At 41.5% G+C, this 15,358-nt stretch overlaps 1 protein-coding gene across 1 annotated transcript; it reads right to left on the bottom strand.

Moving 5' to 3' along the window:
• Nucleotides 1-2,170: 2,170 nt before the first annotated feature.
• Nucleotides 2,171-3,867, bottom strand: LOC108344375 (uncharacterized). Its single transcript, XM_017582824.1, has 2 exons — nucleotides 3,257-3,867; nucleotides 2,171-3,140 (listed from the first exon to the last, which is right to left on the bottom strand). Exons 1-2 carry the CDS (start codon nucleotides 3,865-3,867, stop codon nucleotides 2,171-2,173), a joined length of 1,581 nt encoding a protein of 526 aa, XP_017438313.1.
• Nucleotides 3,868-15,358: the final 11,491 nt, after the last annotated feature.

Raw genomic sequence — 15,358 nt, 5'->3', positions numbered from 1 at the left:
TAATGATTGAGGACAATGGTGCTCGCTCCTTAGAGTGAGTTAGTTTAGACAAACGATCAGCCCTTGCGTTTTGCTCCCTGGGCACATGGATGATGCTAAACTCTACGAAGTTTTGAAGCAGGGTCTGAGCTTTGTGGAAATAGCGCAGCAACTGATTATCCTTAACCTGATAAGTTCCGCTCACGTGGCCGACCACCAACTTTGAATCCATTCGACACTCTAGGCGAGTGACCATGAACTCAGTAGCCAGGGATAGACCAGCAATCAAGGCTTCGTACTCGGCCTGGTTATTCCTGGCAGGAAACTTGAATGTGATGGCTTGCTCTATGACTAAACCATCCGGTCCTTCTAGGACAACACCGGCTCCCCCCCCCCTTTTGTCCGAGGATCCTTCGACGCTGAGGAGCCACTTTAATGTCGAATCTTCAAGTGCGGGTACTAATTCAGTCGCAAAGTCTGCCAAATGTTGGCCCTTAACGGATCCCCGCGACTCGTAGCGAAGACCAAACTCTGAAAGTTCCACCGACCAAGAAACCATTTGTCCTACTAAGTCGGGTTTGCGGAGGATCTTGGCGATGGGATGATCGGTGCGGACTATTATTTGGTGGCTCTGAAAATATGGTCGGAGTCGACGGGAAGCCGTGAGGAGAGCTAATGCGATCTTCTCAATTCGAGAATATCTCTCTTCTGCTCCCTGAAGTGTACGGCTGATGAAGTATATTAGCTTGAGGGATGGCGCCTCCTGTATCAAGGTAGCACTGACAGCATGGTGGGATGCTGCGATATATAGCTGCAAGTCGGATTCAGCGTCCGGTCGAGCCATAATGGGAGGACTGGTGAGAATGTGCTTGACAGTGTTGAATTCTATTTCACAATCAGCGTCCCAGTGTCGTGTGGTACCCTTTTTTAAGCTCTTCAGGATGGGCTTGATGTGCTCGGCTAGCTTCGGAATGAAGCGAGACAAGGTTGTGAGCCTACCCACCAGAAGCTGTACCTCCCTTAGAGTCTTTGGAGCAGCCATGTCGAGCATGGCTTTGCATTTGTCTGGATTAGCTTCGATGCCTCGACGAGTAAGCATGAAACCTAGAAACTTACCCGCAGGGACTCCGAAGGTGCACTTGGAAGGGTTAAGGCGCATGCCATACCATCTGATTTGGCCGAATACTTCTTTTAAGTCTTGCAGGTGTTGTTCCACAGAATTGCTCCTGATTACCATGTCGTCGACATAGACGTCCATGCAGCGTCCTATTTGATGATGGAAAACTTTATCCATGAGGCGTTGATAAGTAGCCCCAACATTTTTCAAACCGAACGGCATTACTTCATAACAGTAATTAGCGCGTTCAGTAATGAAAGCTGTCTTGCTCTGATCGGGTGCGTACATGGGGATTTGGTTGTATCCCGAGTATGCGTCGAGGAAGCTGAGTATAACATGACCGGAGGCTCCATCTACCAAACGATCGATGCTAGGCAGGGGATACGAATCTTTGGGGCATACTTTATTGAGGTCGGTGAAGTCGACACACATTCTCCATTGACCGTTCGACTTCTTGACCATGACTACGTTCGACAACCACGTAGTGTAATTCAACTCCCTGATGAACTGGGCGTTCATCAACTTTTCAACTTCGACTTCAACGGCCTTACGCTTTTCTTCTCCGAACCGTCGCCTCTTCTGCGCGACAGGTCGTGCTTCCCGGAAGACGGATAATTTGTGTGCCATGACTCTGGGATGAATCCCTGGCATATCGGCGGCTGTCCATGCGAACAGGTCCGCGTTGGCCCGTATTATACATCCCAGACCTTGTTCGTCATTCAAAGTGAGGTCTCCGCCAACGGTTGTAGTTTTACATGAGTCTTCTGTCAACGAAAGGGGATTGATGTCGCCTTGAGGATGAAGACGTTCGTCTATATTGGTTCGGGGGTCCAGTTCGACGGCCGCTGTCTCAGCTTTTCTCACCCTTCTTGTGGGTACAAAAGGGGTGATTTTCAGCCCAGCCACGTAACATTGTCGGGCCGTTCGTTGATCCGCTCTTACTGTGCAAATGGTGCCGCGTTCCGTGGAAAATTTCATGGCAAGGTGAGGGGTGGACACGATAGCTCCAAAAGCATTCAGACAAGGTCGTCCTAATAGAGCGTTGTACGATGTATTGGCCTCGACCAACAAGAATCAGACTCTGAGCTCTGGTGCCTCCCGACTTGTTCCGAGCCGTGTCCGTAGGTCGAGGTACCCCCGGGTATCGACTCGTTCCCCCGAAAAACCTACGATCTGTTCGTTAAAAGGGGCTATGAGGTCCTCGGATAGATCCATCTTTTTGAAGGTGGACCAATATAGGATATTGACCGAACTGCCCTGGTCAACGAGAACCTTGCTGACGTCGTACCGAACTATATTTGCGGTGATGACCATGGGGTCATCATGATCGGGATCGGGTGCATGGAAATCTGTGTTGGTAAACGTAATATCAGGGATCGACCGAGGCTGTCGGTCGACCATATGTACTGAATTCAGCTGCTTCAAACTTCGTTTCCTGGCTGAAGAGGATGGTCCTCCTCCGGCGAAACCACCAGATATGGTGTCGATTCGACCTCGGACCGAGCGTTCCCTCTCTGTCCGCCGGGGGGGACTACGCGATCTCCTGCGGCGTCGGTCGTCCCTAGGAGGCGATCGTTCCGGACTCTGTCTGGAAGGATCCTTTCGGTGGGGAGTGGCGGCTCTGTTAGAGACTCTGCCTTTGATGTAATTTTGGAGGTAGCCTGCGCGGACAAGTCGTTCCAGTTCGTCCTTCACCATATTGCATTCCTCCGTGTCATGCCCATGGTTCATGTGGAAACGACAGGCTTTGCTATTGTCCGCGTTTTTTGGGGTAGCTTTGCGCCGTACGGTTAAGAGTTCGGCATGCAAAGCCTCTTCAAGCACCTTTGCCCTCGGCGCATTGAAGGTCGTGTAACGATCGTATTTAGACGTCCAACCCGACTCTTTTCGAGGTGCTCGGTCTGGCTTATAGTCGTTGGTTGGTCGTTTGTTGGGTTTCTTTGTATCATGGTTGGAGGCATCTTGCTGCTGCTTTTTCCGAGAATTCCGGAGATCCTCGATGCGGATGATTTTGCGATTGTGGATTGCAGTTCTTCCATAGATGCTGGAGGGTCAGCATATAATTGTTCTGCAAAATATCCTGGTCTTAAGCATGCAGGGAGGTTGTTGATGATGAAGGTGTGGGTGATATCCTTCACACGCCGGGCCGTCTCGTTGTACCGTTGCATGAACGCTTTTAGTGTTTCATCCTTCTCCTGCTTGGTATTCACAAGCTCAGCAGCAGTCATCTCCGGTTTTCTATTGGTCGCGTACTGTTTTCGGAATAGAGTTTCAATTATTGCAAAACAATCTACTGAATTCCGTGGAAGAGTGTGAAACCACTCCAAGGCCTCATCCTTAAGAGATAAGGAGAAAGCTCTGCAAATGACGGGGTCATTGTCGGTGTAGAACGCCATGGCGTCTATAAAGTTACGCAGATGATTATCGGGATCGGCGGAGCCATCATAACGGTCCAATGCTGGGGGAAGTTTATCGGGCATGTGCGCTTGCATAATGGTCTCCGTGAATGGGAGCAAGTTGGTGAGACGCATGGAAGAGGGACCTTTCTTGCCCCCACCACATGGGTCAGACGGCCCTCCATGGTGGCTTCCCTCATTATTGTCATGCCGATTAGAGGCTGACAATTCTGGCGGTGGTTGTTGCGCCCTCAGCGCTGCCAGCTCCTCTGCCTGTTTGCGCTGGAGTTCTTGTTGCTCCCGTATAGTTTGTGCTTGTGCCTCGATCTGGGTTTGCAGTTGCTGGATCAACTCGCGAGTGTTGAAGTCTTCCATAGCTCTGGTGGTCGTCGTTGGGATATCAAACCTCGGCCCCACGGTGGGCGCCAAAATGTTTCAGTAGGGATGTAGAGGCCGAGATATAAACCGAACAACTCTGAACTGCTCCTTCCAATAATGTCGTTATTGAGGTGTCTCTCTTCCTGTGTTATGTTCTCCAAGGGGAAAATGGGCTGGGTACCTGCAAAGGCACTCCGACGCTCAAGTCAGAAAAAGGGATTTCCTGAATGTTTTCAGGTCAAAAATGATCAGGAAGAAGAAGAATAATTTCTCTCTCTTAATCTCTCTAAGGGGAAAAACGTACGTTTTTTCTGGTGTGCTTTGCATATTTAAAACAGTAAAATAAACCGTTTACCTGAAAATCCGGTCAGTTACTGAAATTGAATATTTGGAAGTTGTAACTGCTAGGTCGTGTTTGATACTGAGTCAACCACTTCCGTGATTCGTGGCATTAGCTAATATTCGTAGCTGCTTATTCTTAACTGCTAAACCGTATACTACGATATCGCGCTCTGTATGTCGATCGTCTTGTGTATCGACATAAATAGGCGACCTGTCGCGCGAACGCTGCATGTCGCGACATCACTGTTTGGATGTCGATCACCGAGTGGTCGACATCAACATTCTTGGATGTCGATCACCAAGTGGTCGACATCAACATGTAATCGTGTGACCTTACGACCGTGAGAAGGCTCTGCATTGTATATCTTCACTGTTAGTTTTAACCGTATCGTTGGTGGATTAGGTATCCTATAGTACACATATTATTCAAAACTTACACATAATAATTTCATACTACTCCATCTGATCACACAAACTACGTTCAATTCTTTATCAAGTGATTCAGGTTCACTAAGTAGATCGATTTTGTGAAGTATAATATAAGTATTCTTTTGCTCATAGCTACTCTTGGCTAACCCCTCCAGCATTATTTGGGCTAAAAGTCACTATGGGTTAACAACTAGAATATTGTTTGATTGATTAGTCATTCCTAATTAACACCTCTGAGTTTTCTTTCAACAAGTCACTCTAACTCAACAAAATATTCTTTCTCAAGCCACTCATGATTTAATTAAGTATTTTTTTTCAAGCCACTCCTAACCCAAGACAAATATTATTTTTTTAAGTATTTTTAGATTATTTTTTAAAAATATAGTAAAATGTTTAGCAATCAACTTTCGAATATCCTACCATGTTCTTAGTAGGACTGAGAATAACGAACTTCTAATTCCAGAAATTTGCTTGAAATCCAAAGTTTTGAAGAACTTGCTAGATAAAACTTCATTCTATAACTTATCAAAAGTTTTCATAACTTGAATAGCAATGTTGTTGCCACCTGCAGTCTCAGTATGCTGGAGGTAAAGTTTGTTAAACATTCTGGACATCTTATAATCGGAACCATGAATATTTTATGTTTAATATAACTATAAAGGAAAAAGTTCGTGAATCTTAACCCTAGTTACACGGATGTTCGAGAAACAATAATAATATTGAATTTTAGATATATGACATCATTATACATGTAGACTTGTCATGAGAGTTTTAGAATGCAAATAATAAGCATTTTGTTGTTACTTTTGTGGATAACAAATTTTATTATTTAACAAGTAGTTATTAACGGCAAACTTATGAAAATTTTTATACTTAATCTATTTCACACAAAAATTAAATATTGTTTAAATAAATTAAAAGATAAAAGTAAGAAATATTTTGGAAAATTTTAATATTAATTTGGATTATGATCGTAATCTAAATATTATCAATTGTTGCATGCATAAAAATCCATCTTAGTATTTATTTTTCAAATTTATTTATCTAGTTTTTGGTAGCGAATCTAGAATAATGTGAATGATATATGTATGTTATTATTAAACACATGTTACTACGTGCAAAAATTGTATTTTCATAAATATACACGTTTTGACAAAGTTTAAATACTTTAACTTAACTTTAGTTACTTAGAAACTGAAGCTTTGGTTATACCACCTAAAATTTATACATTATAATTAGTGTCATTATTAGATGCCACACGATCAATTTTTGGGAGAGGCAAATGTGGTTGCATATCTGCACGTGAAGAGAGGTGGAAGAAGAGACCATAATGAAATTCACAGGGAGAGAGTTGAGTTTGTGGTGTGTGTTTTTTGTGCATCTCTTTCGAAGAGTGGGATGAGTGTCATATGTAAGGTAGGTGAAGGTGTGAGTGAAAAATAAAGGATAAAATGTGATATGGCAGTGTATAACATTGGGATAATAGGTCAAAGTTTAAGCTTATCGGAAATGCATTAATGATGATAGTTAGATCACAATCGTTATCCATTCATCAACTTGCATTCTCTATTTTAGTGCGTTCAATTACTTTTTACCTCCCACCATGACATAAGAACACTAAATGCTACACACTTTTCTAGCATAAGATCTTGTAGTTTCCAGAGATTCGTTCTTGCTGCAACCAGTTTTTGAATAATAATTTGAAGAGTAAAAAAAAAACTTTAAGCACGGCAAATGATTAAAAGTAAGAACTATTTATCCAATAAACGGTATTTTTTTTTAATTTTTACCTTATTTTTGTCATCAAGCATTAGAATAAGAATGCATTTCAATTTTTTTTATAGATTCTTTTAAATCATTACTTATGATTTTGATGAAGTATTGAATATAATTAAGTATAAAAATATCATCATAAGACAATAGTTTTAGATTAATAATAGATAGTATAGAAACCAAGTATTTTGTTTGTCAATCAATATAATATTGAACAATTTTATTTTATGTCTATTGAAGCATTGATATGTTCACACACTATACATGTATAAATTTAAACTAATCTCGAACTACACATACACTAATAAAAAAATGGGATTAGGAAGCACAATATACGCTAACCCGAAGCGTATAATAGTGCGGTGGCAGAATCATAATAATAACTTAAATATATGCCTCGGTTGTTCCATAACCGGTGCCTAAAGCACGCTACTAACTCGGTTTTATGTAAAACCGAGGCATAAAATTCTGCCCAAACCTGCTCCCCTGACAGCTGTTGGGTCTGATAAGAGCTACTAACTCGGTTGCCTAGCAACCGATGCCTAAAGGACACTACTAACTCGATTTTAGGCGAAACCGAGGCATAACTCCTGCCACCTAACACGGTTCTGACATTAACTCTTCATTTTCACTTCTCTCTGCCCGTGGCTCCCATTCTTCTTCTCTTCTTCGTGCTCACTCCCCTCGTGCTCTCACTTCCCTCGTGCTCTCACTCCCCTCGTGCTCTCACTCTTCTCTGTCCGTGCCTCCGTCGCTGTACGTCCTCCGTCGCTGCCTCCGCTGCCTCCGCTGCCTCCGCCGTTGTTGCTGCCTCCGCCGCTCTAGATCCACCGCTCCAGATCGCCATCGCCAAGCCGCTCCAGATTGGCGAGCCTCCGTCGTTGCTACCTGCCTCCGCCGCTCTCGATCCACCTCTCCAGATCGCCGCTGCCTCCGCCTCTCCAGATCGGCGAGCCTCCGTCGTTGCTGCCTGCCTCCGCCGCTCTCCATCCACCGCTCCAGATCGCCGCTGCCGCTGCCTCCGCCTCTCCAGATCAGCGAGCCCTCCGTCGTTGCTGCCTGCCTCCGCCGCTCTCGATCCACCGCTCCAGATCGCCGCTGCCTCCACCTCTCCAGATCGGCGAGCCTCCGTCGTTGCTACCTGCCTCCGCCGCTCTCCATCCACCGCTCCAGATCGTCGCTGCCTCCGCCTCTCTAGATCGGCGAGCCCTCCATCGTTGCTGCCTGCCTCTGCCGCTCGTAGCCCTGTGTGATGGGAAACCCTAAGGGAGCTTCCTGGTTCGTTGCAGAAGGTGTTCATCTACTCTTGTTCTTCTGCTTTTGAGGCTAGGCCAGTGAAGACTCACAATCACAAGCACTTTGGGTTTCTTAAATTGTAAAATGTTAGGTCTGTTTTGATCTGGGATTGGGATTGGGATTGGGATTTTCCGGTTGTGTGAAAAACATTGACTTGCTGAAACAGTTTCTTGTTGCTGAAAATTTTTTTGCTGAAACAATTTCTGGTTTCTGAAACCATTTCTGGTTGCCTACTGTAAACAGGTTGCAGGTTGCATCTAAAAAAAAAAAGGATACTACCTCGGTTATGTAAGAACCGAGGCATATTTCTGTCTGCTTTTTATCTCAGTCCATGACCCGAGGCATAAAATCGGTCCTTTTTACCTCGCTCACATATGCTTCGGTTGCAAAACCGATGCCAATAATAAAAAATAACCGGTGCCTTTTCTTGTTAATGTACTAGTGATAGATGTATTTTCAAAGAATGTTTCTTACCTTCGTCATTCAAGAAGATCTGTTTGCAAGCACAACTCACATGATCTTCTAGATGATGAGTTAAATTTATATTTCTTTAACAAGTCTCTATATTGTCAATTATAAAAAGATTGTTTTTTTGTTGCAGTTCAAAAATATTAAAAAAAAGGCTTAATAGTCGTTTTTTCCTTAGTTTTGCTCAATTATGTTAATTTGGTCCTTGATTTTAAAAAAGTGTCAACTTGATCCCCACTTATTAAATTTTGCGTCAAAATCTCCATTCCGTTAAATAAAAATAAACGACGTTAATGGATTAATGATCTGGCAGAAACGTGGCATTTTTAAATTGTATGTGTGGTGATGTGTTTAGTATTTCCTTTAATTATAATTAATTTGGATTAATGTTTTTCTTTTAATTACTTTTAATTATAATTAACGTGACAGTTAGCAATGGCGTCCCACTCCTCAGATCAAATCTTCCTCTTCTTCCGAAAAAGAGTGTTGTAGTTAGCAATGGATAATCGGCAATGGCGTCCCACTCCTCCACCGAATATCTGCCCCACTTGTTCCCTCTCTCACTTCCCCTTCTGCCCTGCTTCGCCTCCCCCACCCTATCACCACCCCCACCCCTGCAAACCCCTCTTTCTTACGCCCCTGCCAACCCTAATTTCCAGAATTTCAAGAGACCCCAAATCCACCCTGTCGTTTTGTCCCACCACCCTCACAATGCCCAATTCAGTGGGTTGCGCAAGGCTGCGTTGCGATTTATCCATGGATGTTCTAGTTTCGTTTTCTTTCTTTGTAGGTCTGAGGAGGCACGATGTTGATGTGCGATAAGGATGCTCGCGGTGGGGATGGTTTCCACGTGATTAGGGTTCTGCAATTTGAGGCTCTTTTCGATATGGTTTTGGGGCTGGTTGCATTTCCTTGCATGTTTCGAAGGAGAAGTACTGAACTCGTGATGAATCTGGTGGTTTTGGAATGGACGAAACTCGCAAGGTGGAGGCGCGATCTGGGTTTTGTATATGGGTTGTTGTTTACTGGAATTAGGTTGATGCATGTCAAGACACAAAGGATGATGGAGATGGCATGAAGGAGATTGGAGTTTTCACGGTGGAAAATGGAGGAGAAGATGAACTTTCTCGGGTTCTCTCCATTGTCGCGATTTTAGTGGTTGATGGAAGAATGAAGGAATTCTCGGTGGTCTGAGATTGCTCGCGGTGGTCATCAATGGAGGTGATGCAATTCACTATGGTTGCTGGACGGTGCTGGTTGTGTTCTTCAGCATGGTTGAGGTGTCTCTGGCGATGATCGGTGCCACTGGCGACGATCGGTGCCGTTGGCGACAGTATTGGCTGGCCAGAGGGAGGAACAACAACATTGTTCATGCAGAGGACAGAGCTGTCGCCGATGAAGGTGGAGAAGAGACCTTCGTTTTTGAAAAAGATGAAAAGAAACCCTAGAGAAAAGAGGGTTTGGGCTGGCCTAGAAAATACCAAGTGCACTCATTCTCTGACACGTCAGCATAAATATATCTACAAAATAACACGTCTTCTGCCATATCATCAATCCTTAACTCTGTTTGTTTCTATTTAACGGAAGGGACGAAGTTGACGCAAAATTTATTAAATGAGGACCAAGTTGATACTTTTTTAAAACCAGAGACCAAATTGACATAATCGAGCAAAACTGCGGACAAAAGAGACTATTAAGCCAAAAAAAATATATAATATAAGAATAGATAAGTACATGGTTTAAACCCTCGGTGTTCCTAATTTTTGTATGGTAATCTCAGTTGGGTGCTCATTTTTGCAACTGTCTCTATTGGGTCATATTTTTTGTAAAAATGAGCCAATTTTACCATAACCGTTAAGTGTTCCCAGATAGTGTTAAATTTAGCTGACGTGTTGCACAGAGAATGTGCTGATGTGTGTTATTTGATTATGTGGAAATTTCAAAGAGGTGTGAGAAATTTCTAACCGGAACCATACTTTCTTCTCTCTCCCCCTTCGCGTCCTCCTTCCCCTGTGTCCCTACTCCACCGGCGCCACCACCAACAACCACCACCGTTCAACGAAATACCTAATATTCAAAACTTTTCCCCTCTTGTCGGCAATGTCAACTTCATGTGGCCCCATGGTTCTCCAAACCCCATCATTCAGTAGACGCGACACTGTTTCAATGGTGCTTGCAGAATTCGAAGTCGACTTGGGCCCTGCTTTGGACAACGCACCTAAAGACGCATCAGAGTCACGTTGTTTGGTGCCCACCTTGGAATCCTTGGATTCTCATGCATCAAAGTTTTTATCTTGAGATAACAGTGGCGTGGTTGATCGGGGGAATTTTTGCGATCCAGTTTTGTATCTTGTGCCCAACCATTTCCCTCTTTGCTATTGCAATCATTATATGTAATTTCCCTTAGAAGCATTTTCCCCTCTTCAAACGCCCCTCTGCAATTTCCTCTAGAAGAAATGAAATTTCAGAGAATAAGAAATTTGTTAGTGGCGTAAGCTTAATATTGAAGGTTTTAAGTAAATTACATCTGAGACTACCATTATTGCTTTGAGATCGTTACTGGTGAAAATCAAGCACTGTAATCAAATTTGACCATTAGAATTTCAATCACACTCATACTTACGCCAAATCACACTCACACTTACTACACCCCTCTCTTTGCAAGTCCATTAGAATTTCAATCACTCCCTCTTTCACCATTGCTTCCACCACTACCCTTCTCCTTATATATTCCAATTCCAAAACGCACTCCAACGTTGCAACGCAAAGCCCTAATTCTCTCAAACGCAGAAACCCTATGATTTTATGGATCTTACCTCTACACAAAATCTCATCAACCAGGGGGCTTCAAATGAAATTAATCAGTGAACGATGGCTCTTGCAGCACGTCGACGAGATCGCGAACGGCGACGCGGTCAATATACTTTTGGATTTCGGATTAGATGGCGCTGGTGAGGTAGGATATCTTGCATTTGGTAAGTGTTGGAGGAGGGAACGTGGGAAGTAGCCACGATGTTTGTGGAGTTTATCGATTAGGGATGGGAGGGAGGAGAGGATGCGAGAGAGGTTGCGGAGGTTAGGGTCGGAGGAGAAGACGACGTGGGACTTGGCTTCGAGGTCGAGGAACGTGTCAGTGACAGTGTTGGAATCTGTTGGGAAGAGGAAGGTGAAATGATTAGTGTTCGTGTGAAGGGCTTTGGAAGCTTCTTTGACAGCTTCAATTTTTCCATATCATAGTTCTTTAATTTAAATAAAATTTCTACGTAATCAAACAATACATGTAAGCAGAAACACGTCAGCTATATTTAACGCCGTCTGGGAGCACTTAACGGTTAGGGTAAAATTGGTTCATTTTTACAAAAAAATATGACCCAATTGAGACAGTTGCAAAAATGAGGATCCAACCGAGATTACCATACAAAAATGAGGACCAACCGAGGGTTTAAACCTAAGTACATCTAGCTAAAGATCGCTTTGAAATTTGCTTGTAATTTTTGCTACAAAATTTTCTTTTAAACTCGCATAGACCTCAGTTTACACAAAACCAATGCCTATTGTATTCTTGTGGTGGTATTAGCTTCTAAAACACGAAAATTCTTCATTGTTGACAGACTTTCACGCTCTCAGGTTCCTATTTTTATAAATTTTCTTTTAATATTGTTGAAAATAGAATGACTTAGTTTCAATACCAAGAGGGTGAGTGAATTGGTGAAACACAAAAATTCGAGTCTTTTAAAAATCTTTTTCACAAAAGGATGATCTTTCAAAAGTTTCTTGAATCACAAGGAATAAGATTTTTTAAGTGCATCGGAAATAGTTGATTATGTGAAAAGTAAAGTCGACTTTGAAAATAAAAGTGCAGGGATAGAGAATTCAAACGCAGGTTTTTATACTAGTTCGACCAAACTTCCTACATCTAGTGTCCTTCCAATCCCAGGAAGCAAATGCACTATAATGATCAAAGGTTTTTACAACAAGGCTTTTATAGTAACCTCCATGTCAAAATATAAAACACCTCTCTAACCTTTTAATCAAAATATAGGCATATACAAACAAAGAACAACAGCAAGATGTCCTCTCTCCTGTAGTATTTAATCACTTTGAACAATCCTCAAAGTCTAGAACGCCACACGTTCTCTTCTTGTAGTCACAACAGGGCAGCCACAATCTCCACAAGATTGCGAGAAGAAGTTGATCACGTATCAAACACCTCAAGTGCAGGTTGATCAATCAGTCAATGCGCACAAATTCTTCCTCGTCAAGCAATCACCAAAGAATGAACACCTCGATCTTTCTTGATGGATTCTTGGAGCTTTAGCATGTTCAACCAGAGATCAATAATCTGAAACAATTCAATCAAAACGTTAGATTCAAAAAAGTCTCTATAGAAATCAAATTCGCATCTATATATAGTTTTCCATAAAACTGACACTCCTAAGTCGACTATGCTACTAATAGAGTCGATTATACTCAGACAGTTATAAAAATTAGTAGCAATCAAACCAACTTAATTGATTTCGCATTTAATACAGTTGACTCACAATCAATGCTTAGTCAAAGATATAAAATATAGCCATTAGACATCACAAGCATTAACATAATTTCAAAACATAACTAACTAAGTCGAGTAGCTTGCACATACAGTCGACTTTGTAACACTTCAATGCAGTTTTGAAAAACTTTCTTTCCAAAAATACTCACAACACACTTTGAAAAGGTTTGTGCAAAGCCACGAGTTTTAATCGAATTACTTCATAATGAAATCGACATAAAACTGTTGTTTTGCCACATATTATAAGTTCCACAAAAGTGCATGTGGTTTTCCTTTTCTAAAACATATGTCATGCATTCACAGATAAGATCTCATGTAAAACACAGTGAATTGCAGCAATGACAAAATCAACACAAACATGTTCTCAAATAATCATAAACATGAAAGCTATGAACATGTAACACATAAACAACACATAACAACACATGTTGTTATTAATTATGTTGTCATTATAAAAAACCAGAAGTTCTTTGAGATTGTAAGGTTTGACTAAACCAGTGCTCCCCTTATCAACAATCTCAACAAATATGAACATTTAATTATTTGTTTGCTTGAAGTTATTGCATGTTGCATATGTAATTATTTGTTTGCTTGAATATATATTGATGTTGTGAAATAGCCTTAGTTTCCCGTTTGAGATTCAATACAAAAATTATTTACTATCTCTAGATTTTTTGGAAGAAATGTACCTTTTACAAATGAATAGAGAGGAGATGATAATAATAATTTTCAAGTATTGAATCTTGAATTGTATGGTTGAATAATTTAAGAAGAGTGATAACTTTTTCATAGTTTATTAATATATATAAATTTTAGGCTTAATACCCCCGATTGTCTCTATTTTCGTCAAGTGTGTTCGATTTGGTCCCAGTTTTTTTTTTCTGTTCAATGTTGTCATCAAGAATGTAATTTTTGTTCAATTTAGTCCTTTTTGTAGACGGTGTTTAAATCGTTAACGACAAACTGTCCAGTTGTGTATATTAGTGCTGACCTGCCTTGACTGAAACATGACGTAGCCAATGAGAGACTGCCACTTGGCAGTCCCTTCCCCACCCAAAAAATAAGGGTTTCTGAATATAAGGGGGGAAAGACTTCCTTACGCCTACGCCGCCGCGAGAGGAAAATTGAATGGCTTTCGAAATGTAGGAGCGTCGCGATGCGAATCTGGCTCATGGTTGCTTGTCTGCGATTTGGTTTCTCTGGTTTCTTTCTACTCGCAGGTTTGAAGAGCAACTTCGCGATGGTTGGAGAAGATGAAGATTGATGGAGAATGGTGCTTTTGCGGTAGCGATTCTGCTCCAATTGGCTTTTTCATTTTCTGTATTTCCCTTTGCAGGTTGAAGATGAGCTCGCGCATGGCTCGTTGTCTTGTTGTGGTGGTCATGGTTGTCGCGAGAAGATGTTGATGGCGATTCACGGTGGAGGAAGGGGAAGATGGTCATGGTGGTGTTTTTGGGTAGTTGCTGGATGGAGAATATGAACAACGGTGGTGGCAGCGCGACCATCTGGTTAGGGTTTCGAAATGTTTAATGATGGAGGTGCAAAGTTGGTGGATGGCCGGGAGCGTGGCGGCAGCAGTTAGGGTTAGGGGGAAATTAGGGTTTCTGGAGGTAGGAGATGATGATGACGTGTCAAGGGTGATGTGTCACTTATTGCACAGTTGGACAGTTGACCGTTAACGATTTAAACGTTGTCTGCAAAAAGGACTAAATTGAATAAAAATTACCTTCTTTAGGACAACATTGAACAGAAAAAAAAAACTGGAACAAAATCGAACACACTTGACGAAAATAGGGACCATCAGAGGTATTAAGCCTAAATTTTAATATGCAGGTCTTAAATTTCATGAAAATTTGCAATTGTGTTTTGTATTGACCTTCGGGTGTATATTTGATTGTGATTTACAATCACTTTCATTTCATGTAACCTGAAGACCAATGCGAAATGTTGGCCAAATTTCGTGAAATTTTAGACATGTTTAAAATTTATATGTTTAATAAACTAAAAAAAGTGAATCTTCTTGAATGGGATAGGGTCACACCTTGAATACAAAAACGATCAAAGTGATCATTCAAAATTATTTAAATTGTGTAAACAATTTGAGTAAATATGCGTACGGATCGACATTGGATTAATTAACCATGAATCAGTGTTGAGTACGGATGTGACAAACAGTTATTTAGAGATGCATCAGTAAATCATATTAATCAAAGAATGATGCTCCCCTGTCACAGATAATCACATGATAAAGATATAATCTCCCCCTTAAGTATAGGCATGTGAAATTATCTAAGATCCTATGCAATGCTCCCCCTACCATTATGCATGTTTTAATTCAAAACCCAAATGGACAATGCAGTTTTCACAGAACATTTCAGAGCATGTATAAGCATGTGACAGTATTGTATCAAGACAAAAATTGTGCAAACACATCAATGAAGCATAGATACAATATCAATCAACAATCTCAATATAAACTCTTAAGCATTTCAATCAATCAAAGAGCAAAGATATATTGAATAAGAAACAATTAATAATATGTGATCAATAAACAAAATAGCAAAATTCCAAATCGTGGAATTTATAACCCCTGTTAAACAGTAATTGATTGATCCACTGTTGCAATCG

Source organism: Vigna angularis, chromosome 8 (genome assembly GCF_016808095.1).
Source record: "Vigna angularis cultivar LongXiaoDou No.4 chromosome 8, ASM1680809v1, whole genome shotgun sequence".
Lineage (NCBI taxonomy): Eukaryota > Viridiplantae > Streptophyta > Magnoliopsida > Fabales > Fabaceae > Vigna > Vigna angularis.
The sequence above is the reverse complement of the archived record's forward strand: the minus strand, read 5'-3'. Positions and strand labels throughout refer to the sequence as shown.